The sequence below is a fragment of the Charadrius vociferus genome, unplaced genomic scaffold, assembly GCF_000708025.1.
Source record: "Charadrius vociferus isolate BGI_N301 unplaced genomic scaffold, ASM70802v2 scaffold400, whole genome shotgun sequence".
Classification (NCBI taxonomy): Eukaryota; Metazoa; Chordata; class Aves; order Charadriiformes; family Charadriidae; genus Charadrius; species Charadrius vociferus.
Window position 1 is genome coordinate 1,011,402 of NW_009646556.1, and position 20,364 is coordinate 1,031,765.

The 20,364-nt window shown below is 37.6% G+C and overlaps 1 protein-coding gene across 1 annotated transcript in view; it reads left to right on the forward strand.

The window, feature by feature from the left end:
• The window catches only part of LOC104287754 (sodium-dependent noradrenaline transporter-like), a 52,883-nt gene extending 33,148 nt beyond the window's left edge, over positions 1-19,735 (forward strand). Inside the window, exons 9-14 of the mRNA XM_009886490.1 lie at positions 629-757; positions 3,452-3,551; positions 12,321-12,421; positions 15,032-15,199; positions 17,730-17,801; positions 19,429-19,735. Coding sequence (XP_009884792.1) covers positions 629-757; positions 3,452-3,551; positions 12,321-12,421; positions 15,032-15,199; positions 17,730-17,801; positions 19,429-19,452 — 594 coding nt within the window. The 3' untranslated portion in view covers positions 19,453-19,735. The remainder of the gene's footprint in view (positions 1-628; positions 758-3,451; positions 3,552-12,320; positions 12,422-15,031; positions 15,200-17,729; positions 17,802-19,428) is intronic.
• The last annotated feature ends 629 nt before the right edge of the window (positions 19,736-20,364 follow it).

Genomic DNA, 20,364 nt, shown 5'->3' on the forward strand with positions numbered 1-20,364 from the left:
ACCTACATAAACCAGCAATTTCAACAAAAACTTGGGAAGTACCTTTTCCATATTGCAAAAGAATGGCTAATGTTTAGCATTAACTTCTAGAAAACAAAGTAAAATTCTTTCATGTTGTCAAAAAAAAAAAAAATTACATCAAGCTTCCTATGTAGTGATTCTTCCAGGTCTGTAAATATTTCTGTCAAACTGGATTTGGTTAATCAATAGCTAAACTGAATCTTTTTTGGTATGTTTCTCCCAGGTGCTTGTGTCTGTCTTTGTATTAGAAATCTCTTAAGGAGTTTGGTTACTTAAACTGCCAGCTTCTTCCCTGAAGTATGCTAAAATGTATGCTACTTTTCCCAAAGTACTGTCTACTTACTATCCTGGTGAGTCAAAGGGTCTGCAGAGGATACGGCTACAGAGCCACCAACCATCACAGTTGATCTCCGGTTCCCTGACTCAGTTCTCTACCACAAGAAAATAAATTATACCTCAGAATGCCAGTGATTTGCAATTGAAATGTCAGAAATCATACAGTGGTTGGGAATCAATTCTACAAGCTACTTTACATTCGTCCATCTGTATGGACGAATACGCTACAGTCAGTAGCATTTAACCAGAGCTCTTGCCTTTCCTTCCTCAGATGGGTGGAATGGAGGCTGTCATCACTGGCCTGGCAGATGATTTCCAAATTCTGAAGCAGCACAGAAAGCTCTTCACCTTTGGTGTTTCTTTTGGCACTTTCCTACTTGCCCTTTTTTGCATCACCAATGTAAGTACAACAAAAGTTTCCATCAAGAAGCTACCTTAAAAATGCAGTTAACCTCATCAGATAGAAATATGAATAGGCTTAGGTGACTACTTTTATTATAAATTTTAATTCTTAAACACCTTTATGGTCAGAACATTACTTATAGTAATTACTTTTAGTCTTATCTACATGAAGCTTCTCTGCTTTTTTGGACAAGATCATTAGCCATCAACGAAACCTACAAGTCTTTGTTCCAAAGAACTGTCTGTGTTACTGTTTTTGTTTGGTTTTGCATGTTCGGTTTTTTTGTGGGTTGTTGGGGTTTTTTTAATCACATTAAATGGAGCTGTGTCAAGTGCTTATACCTGTGTAAGGAACTAAAGATTTCAAGTGCCCAGACCTTTAGTCATCTGGCTATTCTCATCTTGAAGCAAATAAGCAGCATTCACTTCTTGTGAAAGGGGTTTAGAACAATCATCTCCTCTCCCCGATGCATTTCTTAATGTTCCTTCATGTACCTAGGCCTTCCCTCTTACCCTTAACACCATAGAAAGCACATAGATAACTTATCCTGAACATCCGGTAACCTGTATTTATCACTACCATCATCTGAATGATTTGCCTCATCAGGCTTTTGACAATTAAAGGATAAGAATCAATGTCTAGGTCGGAAAGAACTTTCAAAATATTTTGACAAATATCAAAAAGCTCTGTAAGCAAAAATGCCAAAAAGCATTAGAAAGAAACTGAAACCTGAGGTAGCCACCATAACAGTAGATACGCTGAACCTCTCTTCTTCCTTAAAAACATTTTCCAGATCTATTATTAAGATTACTGAAATGGTGTAAGTTTATCAACACCAAAGCTCTCTTTATACTAAAAGAATACCCCAATATTCTTACTCTAGTTTCCTCAAACTGTAAACATTTGAGACTCTAAAACTCAATATATCATTTAAGGTACCCATCCTTCTAATATCATGCTATCTCCATTGTTACCGAAAGAATTGAACATACTCCTTCCCTATTCAAAGTTTCAACTGAAGTTTCCTGAAGTACGAGATCCAAAGGAACTGGGTGGTTAAAAACCTGAACAGGTGCCAATGGGTGCAATTCCACCGCCTTCAAGTGAGCTAAAGCAGTTAAAGATATCAACCTAGCTCTAGCTTTTAAATAACAGCATCTGTTTAGACTTCAGTTCACCTCACCAGCTGGAATGCACAAAACTACCCAGACTTGTCCAAATGTATTGCTTCACTAACTGAAGAAGAACAAAATACAAAGAAAACCCCTTGTGATACCATCACATTACTCTGATTTTGTCCTCTGAAATTTTCAGGCTGTATTTTCAAAACATGTTTCTTACAAAACCATATTTGTCATTCATTTTACTAAGTTTGATAGCAAAGGCATTCATTTAGAGCAGGTGTACAGTAAAAACAAGAGGTCAAACTCAAATGTCATTCAACAAGCAACATCGTCTTTCTAACACAACAACCAAAGTTCATTCAGTTTCTGGAAAAATCCCCACAGAATTAAAAACCTAGACAAGGCCTAAGTACTGTTCTCTCTATTTTTGTAAATATGCACAGCTGTTTCAGAAAACCATCTTTTTATAAGAAAAAAAGAAAAGTGATTGATTGCAGAGATTAAAATCAGCTAAAAATCTAAATAGCACAAGGGCTATTTATACCATTGGTAAAAACACGGAAAATAATTCTTTTGTTCCTCCACTACTGAACAGGCGTACTCAGATTAAGTTTGGTTGTAAGAAAAGATTTTAACGAAAATCTACTGCAACTGCAAACATTTCAGTTGTTTACATGTGACAGAGAATGTCCTGAAAGACATTATTCAGGTTCATTTTGAAACAAGTAAACATACCAAGGTCTTCCAATCCTCATTAGCCCAAACTAAATAAAATGAGCAGTAATTTACACAAATGCACACCACATTGTATAATAAGGTAAAAAGTAGTCAAATTGCAACTAAAAAAAGTATCGGTGAAACAAGACTTTAGTAAATGCATTTACAGTTCTCAGTCATGAATTGAAGAAGACGTGGCTTGGTCTCTCCACTGAGCAAAGGCTTGCTAAGAGCACAGCAAAGAAACTAAAGAGGGCAGAGCTGTTTCCACACTGCGCTGGTACCAGAGACGTAACAGGCAACTGCGCTCTTTGCAGCACCACTGGGAAGGAGATATGCAGGCACTCTGGGAAAGGAGACATCAGTCCAATGCTGCAGATTCACTGGACTATAGAATAATTGGCTGCAGGAACAAACTGAGTGATAATGGCTTGTGGAAAATTGTGACTCCATTCCCGCCAATAATTTTGGAAGATCTTCATTAACTGCTGTAGACAGGCCCTGTCCTACAAGCTACCACGCATTTCCCCAAACAGCCAATGCCTTCAACTTCCACTGAACGCCAAGTGTGCTCATTAATCACGCTAAGCTGAGGCTTCTGTTTCCTAGTTCAGTGCAGACATAGGTGAAAGGAAGCCTCTTAAAAAGAGTTGCAAAAGAGTTGCAAGTCTGATTCCACTATTGATTATGCAAATATGAACGCGTGTGTGCAGCATCAGCTCCACATTAAAATACGTGAGTTAAGATAATGTTTCAAGGAAAGCAGATTTCTGTGATCTTGATACTAAACTACTGAGATTATTCTATTTGTAACTGTGTTTTGTTGCATCTTTTAACTCCCCAATGCTAGGGTGGAATTTATGTGCTCACACTTCTGGACACATTTGCAGCTGGGACTTCAATATTGTTTGCTGTTCTAATGGAGGCAATAGGAGTTTCCTGGTTTTACGGTAAGCACTTCGTTTTGCACCTGAAAAATCTTTTCTAAAATTCCAAGTGCTCATGACAGGCTCTCACAGTGTTTTAAGGGAAAACATCACTGCCTTGTACACATGAAACCATGACAAGCCAGGTTTCATACAGGGATTTTCATCTGATTTATGAATAGTGACAGGAATGCAGACACTCAGTGGGCCAAACTTTGAAACCCTGCACAAAGCCAAAGAAAACTGCCTTGTGACAGAGACTGCAGTGGGATGGAAATGTTGCTACTTTTGCCAATATTTTGCAGCTGTTAACTTAGCTGATGACTTGTGGTAGCAGGTTTATACCTGGGTAGTTTCAAAGCAAATAGATTAGCCTAAATACAGGCTCACCTCTTCCTCCTTTCCATGATTTCCCCAGGGCCAACCTCAAGGTCTCCACATGCAATACAAATAAAGGTAGTTTGTCTTCAGAGAGTTAAAAATAATTTCTACAGTAGTGCCTTTTGTTTGAGATAATATTCTACTTAATTGTAAAACACTAGTAGTTTAAAATTTGTCTTATTTCATAGCATGGTATGGAATGCTAAACATCCTAGATACCAGAAATAATACTATTTCTGGTACTTCATACTAATTTCTGCCACAGAAAAGGAGCAGTAGTTTGCTATATCCTCAATATGGCAGCTGTTAGGAGTATTCAGTTGATCTCTGGCACTAGGCTGGAATCACTGTGTGCCAATTAGAGTGATGTGCTACAATACCCTGAAAAAATACAGCTCACAAAGTAAGTCAGGTCTCAGAAGATGTGCCCAGCTTATTAAATGACTTCCCTAGCCTTACACGGTCTTCAGTATTTTTTTCCTCCCTAAAGTGACATAAACAAAGAGAAAGAGACTTGACACACAAGTTTCATAAGAAAGAAAAACTTTTTTTCTTTCCCACTATATAAATGACCACAATAATGGCAAAACAGACACATTCACTGCTCTAAACCCATACGAATGCTCCTGGATAACCTTAACTAGGGAACAACCAACAAATTGAAGTTGCGCTTTCTGCCACAACACTGACTTTGGCAACATAGCAGGACACTGAGTCTGCTTGAGCTCAGCCCTCAGCCTACAGGAACTTCAGTCTTGGGAAGTGTCCTGTTTCCATTTCACCATGGAAAAAAAACCCACAATCCTCTGCTATAAGTGACGAAGTTGACTACTGCTACTCTCAAAGAATTGAAACAAAAAGGTTAAATTGAATATTGCTTACAGAACAAGTATTTGAACACTTGATTATATATATAGCCTGATAAACCTCCGATTATATGAGAAAGTATCTGGCCCATGTGTGTTCTCCCCATCCCTAACTCAGCATTTAATAGACTAGGTGTTTTAAAATATCTGAAGTCAGCATTTCAAACATTGCCCTTTTTCCCCTTACACCCCCAAGCTAGAGGAGTACTTTTTATGTTGTGTTCTACCACTGACCCAGAGTTCAAAATTTCACCTATTGTAAAGGAAGGTGGGGCAATCTTATTCACTGGAAAAGATTCTGCCTCTGGAAGGGCCGAAATTACAAATGCTGTTAAGTCACCAAATCAAGCAGAAAACAAGACATAATTTAATCCGAATTAGACCTACCTTGCCAAAGAAACAGTGAAAGTGATTTTTCCTTTCTCGTGGGGAGAATGCTATCAGTTCTTTATCTTGTCACAGACAAGTTTAATAAAATTCTAAGGACCCCAAAAAGAATATCTAATTTTCCTCAAGTAAAGAACAGGATTCTGCATCTTAGGTTTTATACAAATCATCTCACTGCAACAGATCAAACTATCAGTTATATCTGAAATGGCTTGCTGCTGGATTAATCAAGTTTCTTGAGCTCTTGTTTTTCTTCCTCATCTGCTCTTAATTTTCACATCATACCTTCTGGTTGGTCACAACTCTCTTCGTTATTACCTGGTTTCAATGTCATGGCAGCCTGCAAGTCTTCTTCCCTTTGAAGTCTGTATTGAACTAGCTGCCGTGATTGCCAGTAAGATTGTTCTTCCCCTGAAAGTCATCTTCATTTCTATTCAGAAATAGTGTTTATCGTTAAATGCATGATTCAGAAGGGTCTTAAACATTATCATTCTTACTGCCATTTACTTCCCTCAGTCACTTGTTTATCCATCCTGCACCACCACATTCTTCCAGTCAAACAAATTCTCGCTTGCAATTAGAAACTGTTGATGAGGGAATGAGGTGAAAGAACAGCATTCATGCATAGAGCTGTTCAATCTACTAAAGAAATATTTTTTAGCTTTAACGTACTAATTCTGTCACCCAACATCAGCATGGAGCTGGCAGCTCATCTGCTGTTCTCTCTCAAAATAGTGGGGGCACTAGATTTCACAGCCAACTGTCTTTAATCTCTGTAAAAGAGCTGAATGCAAAAGAGCGATCATAGCTTAGCTTGGAAGCAGAGGCAGAAAAATATTCTTCTGTTAGCAAGGGCAAGTTATCTGCTGCTATTAAAATAGGATTTACTGCATTTTACAATAGCTAGGCTTTGGCTGTGGTTCACGGACTAAGACAAGGTTAGTCAAATTTTTGTTTGTTGGACCTTCTCTCCATCATCCTTTCCTTTCTCCCTCCTGCCTCCCCATAACAGGGAAAACATCTACTCATTTATCTTAAGCAGCTGACAGATGTTTTTACTGACACAGCATGACCTGTTGCTTTATAGAGAACTCATTACAACCCCGGGTGCTATTTAAACTGATTAAATATGGCATGGTCTTGTCTACCTCTTTTTTCTGACAGACCCCAGTTGTCTTCATGACCCAGCTGAATATTAAGCCAGCCTGAAGGCAAGCATTGACATTTTGGCACAGACCAAAAAAGGTGGAAATTTAGTTCAAATTATACCTATGGCCACTTACTGTGAAGTTTCTTCTTGCAAAGGCCACCAGTATGTGTAAGAGAAGGTAGAGCTAGTTCGTTTGACTATGCAGATGTATTTTAGTTATCACTGCTAGCTTGTGACCATTTTTCCTCTTGTGCAACCCTGATACCATCCCTCTGATGAATACTCTCAGTAAGGCCAGACACCTCTCCCACTGACACAAAACTGCTCTTCAGTTTCACTTGCAGGAAAATCCCTACTCAGTCAGATTTTAATATAAAAATCTCCCTGAATGACTAGAATAAGCTCAGTATGAACTAGCAAGGATCTTCATCCTCACCTGTGATCTCATTGCTTTCATTTACTTCAATAATTTCTAAAAAAGATCCCTTAGACCCAAAAAGGTTAATTTATTTGAAAAAAAATTCTAAGGTTGATTGTCTGATTTTGCAAAAGCGAAAGAAGTTAACCAAGTACTTACAGCTGGAACTCATCTTTTGCTCGCAGATGCTTTTGTATGGATGTGTGCCTGGCATGAGAGACAAAGTATGAAGGCATACATTTCCAGAGAATGGAAATACAAATAGGGCAAACCAACTTGAGAGCTTACTGCACTACCATGGTGGGGAAATGCTTCCTACTGTTCTGCTTGCTCTTACACTAGCACATCTGCCCTTCTTTGGGAACGGCACTGGTATGGCTTACTCCCTTACTGCTACGAGGTGATGGTCACCACCAATGAATGTCAACATTGCTCCAGAGTTAGAAAGAAGACTCAGGAACAAAAAGGGACAGTCGTTTTTACTTTACTACATGGGTAATCAACAGATACCTTATTTTGTCCTCTGTTCTGAATGCCATACAATGGCATTTATATTCTTTGTATCCCTTCCTTCTGATGTTCCCAATGCTGACGATCGCTGAACTGTGTGAAAAAAACAGTGTCTTCTCTCGTCTCCTTATGGATGAGGGCTTGTGTGACTGGGGTTCTGCATTTGACAGATACACACTCATTAGGACAGAAGCAGGGGGCAGGTATTGTCTTTATGTGCTGAAGAACAACTCAAATGTAGTGAATAGGTGACAGGATGGCAGAGTGCTTGTGGGTCACAGGGCAGAGCCCAGCAAGGATGACATTGTGGGGAATATTGTTACAGAGCACCTGATCAGGGTCAGGAAGTAGAAGAAGCCTTATTTAGGCAACTTAAAGAAGTGTCCAGATCAGACCCTCAATTCTTGGAAATGAAGGTATCAGAAGCAACTTCTTTGCACAGATGCTAGGTGGGCAAACCTCAAGTGACACTCTCCTGGACCTGCTACTTGCACTCAAAGATGAACTGTTTGGGGATGTGGGCAGCAGGCTAAATGAGTCAGAAAAATGATCTGCCAGCATATGAAGGCCAACAGCATACTGAGCTGTAACAAAAGCATAACCAGGAAATTAAGGTAGTGATTATTCTCTTACTTGGCACTTGTTAGACTGCATCTGGAATAATGTGTCCTGTTTTTAACCCTCAGTAAATGAAAGTGGTGTTAAACTGGAAAGAGTCCAGTGGTGGGCCACCAAGGCATTCAGGAGCTGGAGCACGTGTCCTGTGAAGGAGGTCTGAGCTTATTTAGCCTGGAGAAGGGTTAGGGAGGACCTGATAGTGGCCTTCCTATACCTACAAGGAAGTTACCAAGAAAGAGTCAGGCTTTGCACTGATGTGCACAACGGGAGAACAGAAGACCATGATCAAATTGAAAGGAGGAAAATAATTCTTCTATATAAGGATAATTAAACATTGGAACAGATTGCCAAGGGAGTGCTTGCTGACTGTTCTTGGAGGTTTGGAAGACCCAACTGGACAAAGCCATAAGAAAGCTGTTCTGAATTGTGCTGACCTTGATTTGAGCATGAGGCTGATCTAGAGACCTCCCAAGAAATCCTCCAACAGGAATAATTTGATGGTTCTGTGATTTACTGTCATTCCCAAGGGCCAAAATATAGGATAGATCAATGAAGCAGTTTCACTACAACTCTTAACTTGCATACAGACTGTGTGAGCTCATACACTGCTCTGCACATCCACAGAAGTAAAACTCAATATTGGAAAAAAAAACCAAAAAAACAAACAGGAACACTCACAGGGAAAAGGCATTAAGAGCAAAATAACCTGAAGATTGATTCAATATACCTTTTTCTTGCTACTGTATTATTTTAATGTAGTTCATTTGATTTCTTGGATTCATTTAAATCATATGTATGGCATTAAAGGCATTATTATTAATTTTTACTTTTCAAATAAAAAAAAAAAACAAGCATATTAAAGAATACTATACATCACATAGTTAATCAAGACAGGAGGGGAAAACAAAACATACAAAGATTTCTTGTAGGGATCCAAATGATTATCAGTGCTGTGACACTACTTTTCGGAAACACGCCCACAAATTATTTCAGCTACAGCCACTGAGCAGTTTCACCTTGGGGCCAGGACCTGCTCAAGGGCTTGTGTGCAAGTGAGTGGTTCTGAAGCCATTGCTTGATCCTACACAGCAAAATGACTAACAAAGATCTAGAAGGCAGTGGGTGCAGGAGGTACCGGTAACATAGAATTTCATTCTACCTGAACTCTGATCTCTGCACCACTGAGAGGAAAGAAGGTTGTCCAAATGTGAGGAGGGTAACTTGCATTTATAGCCAAATCTACTTTTCACTTTCTTCCTAATTTGTACTTTTTTGCATATTGATTTAATTCCCTTGAAAACATAATATTATATACATAGAGAATGGGTCAAATTTTCTAGGATGTTTAATAGACTATCACAGTGGAGATGTTCTCAGGTAGCTGCAGTGTTTACTAGTTCAGAAATTACACTGAAATTCTCTCTGGGTTCAAAGTATCTGATCACAATTTGTAAGTCTCTTACTTGTTTTTCACTGGAAAAGCAAGGAGATTATTTCCATATTCACCACCAGGTCTCCAGCAAGTAATCTGGAGTTTGTTTGTGGTACACCAGTTCCTTCCTATAACTAATGAGTCACTCTCAGTTTCAGTTTATCCTACAGAATCACAAAAAAAATGGGTAAATGCTTTCAAGAAGTGGAGAAAAACCAAGCCCTACAGGTACCATCATCTGTAGCTACAGTTATGTTCTAGTCTACAGGGTGATTCTTAGAACAGTTATTTGAAGACATATGGTATTGAAAAACCATGCTGTTGAAAAAAGCAGTCTGGGAGCATGGACTACTTATCCCCCATTTTCAGTAGAAATTGAACACAAAGCACTATTTGAGCTCTGGGGTACGTCTGTCTGGAAACCTATGAATAAAATTTTTTTGAGATATCTAGTTCTTTTCTTTGACCTTCTGCACAACGATAAATTTCACTCAGCATTCACAGCAGTTGAAATTCAGTCAGTTTAAAGTTCACGGAATGCACTGCAAATAGAATTAGATTAAATTTAAAGAGCATTTGCAGGTCCTTTTGGCTACTTTGATTCACGTGTACATAATATTGGGGGGGTGGAAATCAAAGATGTTCACACTCGAATGTCCAGACCTTGTACATATGTTACACCCTGGCTGCATGTAAAGGACTAACTCAAGGTAATTGTTTCATTAAATAAATCCTACTGAACTGATCCACATGAAGAGAAACAATTATTATGGTAAATTATACATCCTCTCTAATCAACAAATATGCATAACAAAAAGCTGCATTTCTGCTCTTTACCTAATAGGGTTCAGGATTAGAATTAAACTTCCTGAACACATCAAGTATAATGAATCGCAGACTAATAGTCTGATGTGACAGGTTGCCCTAGAGAGAACTACTTCTCTGTGAGCCAGTGTCTCTAATGCTTAAAGTCAGAGGTTGTTTTCTTTTTAAAAGAAAAATAAGAAGGACATTTTTCAGTATTTTTATATCAATGATAATCATCCCATTTTACAATACAGTGTGGAAAATAGCATGGGCTTAGATTAAACTTTTGCAAGATACTTCATACTGGTAAATTCAACCAGAACAGAATCAATAAGAAAAACTGGCAAGAAGCTACCATTCAAATGGACATTTTAGAATCACTATAAAACACATATTTGCTTTGCATAGTAAATTACAGTAAATCACTTAATGCAAAAAAGTGTTTCAATAAACACTGAAGATGGAAAATGTCCCCCTGAAGACTAGAGCACTTCCAGAAAGTCCAAAGCCTGTAAGTTAACATGAGTTAATAGTACTAGAGTTTAAAAAAAAATTTCCTACATACAGACAGCTTAATACCTTGTAGACTACTCAAAATGTTTAGCTAGATCAGGCTAGTACCACTCACAGAAAGCGTATTACAGTTTTGCAGTCCTTCCTGAAGCGTTCAGATACAGAATTCTTAACACTTAAATGTATAAAACCCATAAGGAATTAAAAGGCACTAACCGAAATGCCGTTTCTTCCTTATTCGCTGTTACAGAATTTGCCATGTCCTGCGGCATCCAGGACAGCAGATTTTTTTTGCTTTCCCCTTGGTCTGTGCAGCATGACCTATTCCAAGTTTGAAGTGACTGTCTAGATAGTGTTTCTGAAGTGGAGTCAACAAGGTCAGGGGATCTTCCTTTCTGCATTGGCTGTGGGAAGAGATTTCTACTGCAACTATTTACACTGTTTTTATAGCTATTAGTACTTCAACTGACATACTAAATACACACACACAAAATCAGAGACTAGATGGATTCAAGGAATATTACAGACTGAGAATTGGGTATTTGCAGCTCTTCTCCCCTCTGGCCATTATGTCACTTGCTAAACACATTTTTTTCTGGTGTGTCCATTTCTCTGCACTGCAGTAAATTCCACTGTAAGTAGCTAATGTTTGAGTGATTTTGAATGGAATACTGTTATATAGTTTTCCTGACAATAGAAGTCTTGTGCATTACTTCTTGCATGCTAATATACAAAGTCTTATACTGAAATACTGTATGTTACTATCAAGGTTTTGATAATAATCAAGTAACCAAGCCATCCATGTTTCTAAAGGGATATTCTATATTCCTGGTACAATTAGCAGGACTTATCTTCGATCTGTGTCTTTATTTAATGATTTTCATGTTTTCCTCTGCTATCTTAATTACTGCAGCAGGGAAAATTTCTGACTACTCTCTACTATTTCTGGCTACTACTGATACATGAACAAATCATGTATCTTCTAAGGCATCTACAAGAGCTACATTACTAGATATTTAGATGCATAGAGGTAACAATTTCAGAAAATTCTAGTTGGTATTATAGTTTTCAAAAACACACAGGATACTCTAAAAAGGCCACCTGTTTCTAGCTAATGTAGTTTTTTACATACTTCACTGAACAGAAGAAGCATCTACCCAGTTCCTTAGAAAGCTGATAAAAGATGAAATTACATTTTTCATACATATAACAAACATTCTGTGGTATTTAGTGAAATGCTGAAAGAAGGTAAAGTATGCCACTAATTGGAACAAATAAGAATCCTTTGATAAATTAAGAATCATATGAATCTAAGTAATTGTCAGCAAGCAGTGTGTGAGAGTAAGGGTCTGAGTTCTCTTTCGGTGTACTTTTAATAGTATTGAGTAATTAGGTTACAATAGTCCACGACTATTACAAAAACATATGTCCCATTCACAACTTAAATTTGAGATGTTTGTGAAATGCCACGTTTCAATGGTAATGCTATTTGTAACAGACCTTAAGTGCTCACAGGCATTTAAGTCTTGGATACAGTGATGTCAGACACATCTAGTCATTGAAAGGCCATCAGTGTTGTTATATGCCTTCTGATTTGGAAGCCATTATTGTCTGCTTTCTGTAAAAGCAGATGTAAAAGCAGATGTTTTTGGATATGCCAGCATTGTATCGGTTTAGATTTAAGCCAGTCTGACATTCACATCCCTTCTAGGTGTGGACAGATTCAGTGAAGATATCCAACAAATGATGGGCTTCAAGCCAGGCCTCTACTGGAGACTGTGCTGGAAATTTGTTAGCCCTGCTTTTTTACTGGTAAGTGTTGATAATTATTACATCATGGAAAGAATGCTAGTATGTTGCTTCCTAGAATATACAATAGGTACAAAGAGCAAGACACTCATTGCTATGCCTGACATCGTTAGGATGAATAGAAGACACTAATTTAATTCTTTTTTCTCCTCAATGGCATTGGTTATATTTTATTAATACATTTCAGTTGTGAAAGAGAAGCTAATTGTGGCTGTGGTCATATTCCGTTCCTTCACTTTAGCAGGATTTAAAGAAAGCAGCTTTTCTTAGGGACCACTGAACAGTTAGGCAGTGTTCTCCCTGTCCCCCAAGCATTTATGCGTACTAAACTTAAATCATTCTGTAGTGGCAATAAACTAACCAGGGATAGTGTTAGCAAGAATTTATGCTTCATTGGAGGACACCAAGATCCCCGAATTGTGGAATGATACCTTAGAACAGCTAATATGCAACTACACCCAGTAATTAGCTATGTGAAACACTCAAGAGATGTATTAAATATACCTTGTAAGCTGCTTGATGTGAAAAAACAAGTGCTTCATTACAATTGTGGGGAAAAAAAAAATAATCCCAGAGTGTGAATTTGGTTGCTTTGTGTAAAGGTTAGAAGCAGAGCTAAACTGCAGTCTTATATTGGGATCTTTTCCCATGCATATTTGTAAATCAAAAAGTCAGGATGAATAATATGGAAATTTGACCTTGCTATGATTTTAGGAGACTGTTAATTCCATTAAAGTTGCACATTCTTGAATCAGCACTGGTATTCCAAAGATACACTAAGTAGGCTTTTATGACAGCCTTCAGGTCCACTTGGTTGGGTTTTTTATAAAAGCTTCTGGCCCCAATTCATCAGTAAGCCCCTACCAAGCATGTATTAATTATCCTTTTAAACCCTGTTCTATAGAGAGGCTTGTATGGAACTGTATCCTGCAGCACTTCAAACAGGCTGACTAAAGCAGAATGGGAAAAATGCTGCACCAAGGATCATTAGCTTTTACACATTAGGAGATTGTTGAAAATTTAAATTTTACCAAGAGCAGAGTTCTAGCAACCTAGCTAGAGAAAGGCAAAGTGATTGTCAGTCTAACCTTCAGGTGGCTTAAGATTTCTTGGTGAAATGGCCCCAATATCTCCCTACTGAAGCTCATAAACTTAAGGGTTAGAATGAATCTGTAGGTCTTTCAGCCATCACAATGCACAGATTTTTTTTCCAGCTAGAAGTGCCAAACTTGGAACATATCTGCTTAATTACTGGATACCAATATATTTTTAAACCCATGATGACTAGGCAAGGGACATGAGGCAGTTTTGCTACAGCTGTACATTTTCTCAGTTTTCTAAAAGGCAACAAGGACATTACAATCTTAATTTATAGGGGAAAAGTAAATATAATTTACCGATTTTACAGCCTATCTTTTCATTATTATTTTCATTTCTATTCAGTACATTAAGAAAATATAACAAATTACATTAAGTTGACCAAAATAGTTTAACTTAGTAATTTATAATGGAAAACTATAAAGATGGTCACTAGCATGAAAAAAGGTAGTCCACCATTAGCCTACATAATTTAAAACTACAAAGTCTAGAAATTTGGTCACTGATCTAAGAAACAGCATTTTTATACCACCTGTATGAAACATACAGACTGCCTCAGCAGAAGAGACTGAGACCATAAGCGGAGTAAATACAAATAAGAAAAAAAAAAGTCAGATATAGTTTATTTGATTTATGTAGTTTATGATAATTTGGGAAAGGCTATACAATTGTCAGACTTTGGTATAATTCTTGCTCTAACAATCCCATGCACGTTTAGTGCAAGGTGGCCCCGTTTGGTACTGATAACGTATTACAGCAGTTCCTAACGACAAACTTTGTATAAGATAAATGTAACTTGGGGTTGGTCAGGTCTCTGGCATTAGGAAACATCTCCTTGAAGCTTTTTCTCCATACTGTCTGCAGCTACATACATCATCCCAAGAAAAATCTCAAAAATGGAATCAGCATTTTTATAACCAGACTTCGCACTATCAGCTTGCTTTAAACCCACATCATTAACTCTTTCCTTATTGCATCTAGTACTGGACAGGACACCACCAGCAGGAGAAAAAAGAAAAAAAAGAAAAAAAAAAACCAACCCACCAACTTTGTTTTCCAGGCCTTAAGGCTGCTTGACCTTCCCTCAGTAAACACAGCACACTAGAGTTTACATCATGCCTCTCATTGAAAAATGGGTATAAAACTTCTAAATGAAGCTTAATGCCTTTGGGAAACAAAGAAGGGAAAAACAATAGATCCTGCAGAGACGTTTCTTGACTACAGATTCCTTTTTTTATATCTTTAACATTAGTTCAAATGAGGCAGTAGCAGAAAACCACCTGATCTTCCCACCAAAATATCAAATAATTGTATCCAGAGTAGCTAAAATGAACTGTTAATACTAGTACATGCATCAAGAACTTCAACAGTTTAAGCAGTAAGACACAAAGTAAATAGGATGAAGGTAAATGGTAACGCTAGGTTGAAATATAACATAGAGTAGCTGCCTAATAAAACACATTAAATCATTCCTTCATCCCAAAACCATAGTTCATTTTATTTTTTCTTCCCTAGTTTGTCGTGATAGTCAGCATAATAAATTTCAAACCTCTGACCTACGATGACTACACCTTCCCTCTCTGGGCAAATCGCATTGGCTGGGGAATAGCATTATCTTCAATGATACTGGTGCCTGCCTATATTATCTATAAATTTATGAATGTGCGTGGGACCTTTAAAGAAGTAAGTGGAATGCTAATAAAATGTCATTAAATGTTGCTAGGAAATGAAATGGTTTGATATAAGTTGGCAGTTTGTTTCTCTTACTCCTGAAACTTATTACTTATGAGTGACCTTTTGGACCCAACTGTCAGACGGACTGGAGTTTTGAGGTAGGATTACTGCATGCTGTTTGAGTTCCTACATAGAAATTAGCTTTTCAGAAAGCACTGTAATAATTCTGAAAAATTATTTTTGATGCATGTAATTAATCTGATAGATGAGATTGTTTTTTCCTTATTCACAAAAAATATACAAATTATGGTATCTTCATATTCAGCTCTGAGGTACAGTCTTCACACAGCTCTACCTAAACAGAGTTCAGTCCAAGGTATGCTTTATCACTCTATACTGGAGTGTTGTAAACTGTTATATGTACAAAGTTAACTCAGACCTCTCCTATCTTAGCATAGTCTCTAAACACATATGCATGTGCTGGCAGGGTTGGATGTGCCCCCAAACTAGCCCTGTGTTCAGGATGGCCTTTGTTCATTTAATGAGCATCCAGAAAGGACAGAAGAAATACTATACTGGGTCACAGCAATAGCTCCATTTAGCCCAGTATTCTGTCTTTAACAACAGCCACTTAGTATGTGATTTTCTCTGTCAAATACATATCCTTAACCTCTATTTACTAGAATTATTTCAGCACTCTGCCAAGGCTAGAATTATTGCAGGTCTTTCTGTTGTTCATCACTAATATCAGAATGCTTGAAGAAACTTAATATTCAAAGTAGACCAAGGTGCTGAAAGAGATCTGGAAATCAAGAAACAATTCTGATATCGGCACAGCTTATGTGCCTGTATCATCTGTAACATCTAGTGTGTTGCTTTTTAAATACTTTAGTAAAAGAACCAGGGTACTAGACAGCAGCATCCTGCACTATATAAACCCACTTCATGCATAATATGCCTGCTGTGTGCACCGAATAAAGTAGAGACTGAGGGAGAAACAATTTGTTACCATCTTATTCTAATAAATTGCCTAACAGCAAGAAGTTTAACATTGCAACCTTAGTGTTCTTTTAACTTCATTTATACGTTTATCTGTAATATATTAATTCTATTTAAAAGAACCTGTTTCTTTTGGAAAAAAACCCACATCTGTATTTCCTTAGGAGTTCACCCCCCTGTACGTTTCTTTATCAGTTCAAAATGGCACAGGATTAAAGTTCACTGATCATATTAATTTTACCACAACTGTCATAGTAAATTATCTATAGCGTTAGAACCTCGAGTGGTGCTCAGAAGTAAGACTGCTCACCACTATATCTCATCAATTGTTGTCCCATCACATGTCCCAATTTTATAAACCTAATCTAGACTCTGTTTTATAAATATTTCTATTGCTCTCCTTTTCTACAGCTAGAGTTACACAATGGTATAGCAAGATATTGACGCTCTTAGGCAAATCCCTGAGAATTCAGTAGAAAATAGGATCTCACCCTTTACCTATATAGGGCACATTCCCCCTTGCATTGACCTGGCAGGCCCAAAGGCATAAATGCCTTATTTCTGAAACATTACAGTCATCTCATTTAATGTTCACCTCAGAAAGGCACTCCAAAGTGGGTAAAGAGAAACGTTTTCACCTGCTCTGTTTTCATCACCTCTCACATCTCAGTGTTATGCACAATTTCTAGCTCTTATTTCCAGCAATTCTGTAAGCCCTTTCTTTTGTTCTGTTCCTGGGGGTTTACAAACCCATTTTCTAGTAGCACCTAAGTGTCAAAAAATAATTTGTAGTGGCCCAACAGGCTTTGGCCAGCTTGCACAAGTTTACTCGTATCAGGTAGCAGAAACCTTTGGCCAAAAACACATTTGCTCATTCATTGTGTAGTGTTAGCAAGTTTTGGGTTGTCTTTACAGCTCTGGCAGGCAGCAACTCTTCAGTCTCCCCATAAGACATATAGTGAAAAGTTAGTATATTACATCCAAATAAGTATCATAAGATATGATACCCTAAATTGTGGCTCTTAAAGTATGGGGAAAGGTATGCTCTTGGCCTAATAGGAACTCCTTAAGTTGACTGAAAGTTCATGATAAACCAAAATCTACACGTGATCCCAAACGGCACAGCATAGGGTAGACAAAGTAGATGTGGTGGGAAATAGTGAGTACCTTCTTCCTCTCCCACTGGAACTGGTCAACCTCATTACAGCGCTAACAGAAAAGTGTGAATTTAGGGGATGTAAGGCCTGTGATACCAACTTGTTCCTGATGTTCTTTTCCATATGCACTTGCTAAATATTTGGACTTAGTATTTGCATAAAGTTTCTACTGTTGCTTCTTATATTAAAGGCTAATATCAAGGAGCTTATAATAAGCTTGTTCTCTCAGTGACTAAGTTAAAGGCACACGATGCAGTGATATTAAAGATTTAAGGTACCTTTTTAAATAAAGTTCATGCTACATCCTCATTACAGATTGGGGATTACAGACATAATCCCACTTCATATGGCTGACTTTTTCCTCTTCTTCCCATCTGGTTTAGAGACTAGCTTACTGCATCACACCTGAAAATGAGCACCAACTCGTGGCCCAGGGAAATGTCAGGCAATTTAAGGTTTGTACTCCTTTCACCTTGCTTCCTCTCTCCTGATAGCAACTCTTTCCTGTCTTTAGCAACAACTACAGGTTTGCATCAGTCTCCCCATAGTGGAAACCTCTGCAGGTCTGTGCTTCTTTTTTTTCTGCCAGCATGACAAGATGCAGGAGGCTCTGCACCATACACATCAACTCCGGTGGAAGGCTTTTGGCACCTTCCTTCCTCCCTCAACTAAGCAGAACCCACAATTTTACACATCACTTGAATCCAGTATTTTAGGTTGTATCTGAACACAGCGAGATCTCACTAAGAGATTAAAGTATTTCCGAACTATCATGTGCATTTGAACAGGTCATAGCCTCTCCCTCAGTTATTGCACAGCAATCTGAAGTCACATCTCCTAAACTCAAATTATGTACCACAACACATGGCAAACAGCAAAACAAATATCCAGTGTCAAAGCTTAGACATAATAGCCGTGATGAAATAATGTGCTAGGTTATGTGGAATAGGCTTTCCCCACAGGCCTACAGTTGATTGAAAACACTGCTGGAGACTTTTTAAGCAGCCATGAAAAATATGCTATAGATTTCCAAACAATGCTTTCCTTTTAGCAAATAAAATGAGCTTATTGAAACAAAGTCCTTTTTGTAGAAGATAAAAAGGATGCAAATATGAAGCTTGCTACACTTATCAGCATTCATGCTGGACCCCTTTCTGTCTTCAAAGTTGAAAGCAACTAGAATTATGCACACCACCTCAAAACATGACCCAGATTTTATAGTGGTGGTTTGTATGTTGGTATTGAAAAAAGAAATCTGCCTTTTGCTTACTCTGAAAAATACTGAGAAAAAATACTGTTTGAAGTATAATTTTTTATTTTAAAGGAAATAATCCAAGTGTAGATTTATGGGATGCAGAATGAAAGCAGGAAGAAAAGGCTTCCTGTCTCATGACCACAATTTATTTGATGAGGCCAAGAGCATGTGGTAGCACAGCACCTCTTCCTGCTTTTTCCTTCCCCCATTCCTGCCCTCAGTTGTCTGAAGATTTAATGTTCCAGCTGTAAGCAATAACTTGATTTTTCCAGAGGCAGATGTTCCTGTGCAAACTGGCTACAGACAGCCATTCCTATACAGTACTGGTCTTCTGAACCCAAATCTATAATGGCAAAAAGGAAGTAAATGAATTTTACTTAAATTAGAAAAAAGATTGTACTCGGAAGTAAATTTCTAATGATACCTCAAACCATGTTAAATACCAGAGCATATTAATTTGTTGCCATCTTCAACAAACAGCTAGAAATAGCTTTGTTATTGCTAAAGCATTGTTAGTGCTTTGCTCATGATGTTTAAGTTTGTAAACAGAACACTGAGTGCCATAACCAAACAAGTACAAAAATTTTCTTTTCATATATGTTTGCTAGTTCTGAATTTTAAAACCAAACTGAGTTGACTAAAGAGCCTTTATATTCAGCACGTTTCTCACTGCAAATGAGAATCCACAGAAATGTAGTTATAATCTACTCATTTATTTCGAAACATTTTGTAACTCCAGATTTGTCAACTAATGTACTTAGAACATCTTTCATTATCATCATGTGAATCAATAATGCTATTAAATAACTACTACTGTTCCCTTACAGCTTCAACACTGGCTAACAATATGACAACCAACAGGTTGAAGAAAAAGCCAATATGTTAAGCTAAACTGGGAATACAGAAAAGTTCAAAGCTCCCTCGATTACGCTTGGACCAGGCTGGCTCAGAGCTTATCTACTGACTCTTTGAGGGAAGACATCTGCTCTCTGTTCTCAATGCCTCCCTTCTATTACTTGGCTTCAAACAATCTTTAAAGACTCCGTTTAATTTTTCTTATATGCTTTGGTGCCATGAGATCCCTACATGACCAAAACTTGTGAGTTTTGCTATTGGCAGAAGTGGAGGAGGGGGGAGCAGAGGGGAAAAAAAAAAGCAATCAGCATAAGTTAAATGCTCTTTTATCGTCAAGAAGTGAATTAAACTTTTCTGACAGTAATAATTACTTCAGATATTAATGCCACGACCTATTTTAGACCAACACCACCTGAACATTCTTAGATCTAAGGAAAGAATACATCTCAATTATGAGGAAAGAGCAACTTTAACTATGTACTAATGTCATTAGCTTTCTTGCCATACTATCCTTTGGGATATGAGTTTGCATCCTTCTGAAGTGAAGACTCAGTGCTTCATTTTCAGTGGTTTGTTATTAGTTTCTTCTCTTGGTGAAGAAGGTTGTCTTTGCTGTCTGTATATGTCCATGCCATTTTCTGTCCAGTTTCATTAAAAAAAGCTGAAGAGCAGCAGGAACAGAATTGCTGTTACAGCTAACTACAGAATACAGTTTAACACCACACTGTACTTAATGAAAAACGTATTCCCTTATATGAACAACTAAAATGGCTTTATCATATGATCCACACTACACAGACTTTGTCAGTGAAGTATGAAAGTTACATGCAAATAAACACACTTTCATCTTTTTGTTATATTTGGTTCCAAATAAAGAATGTAAAACACACAGGAAGAGAGAATCATTT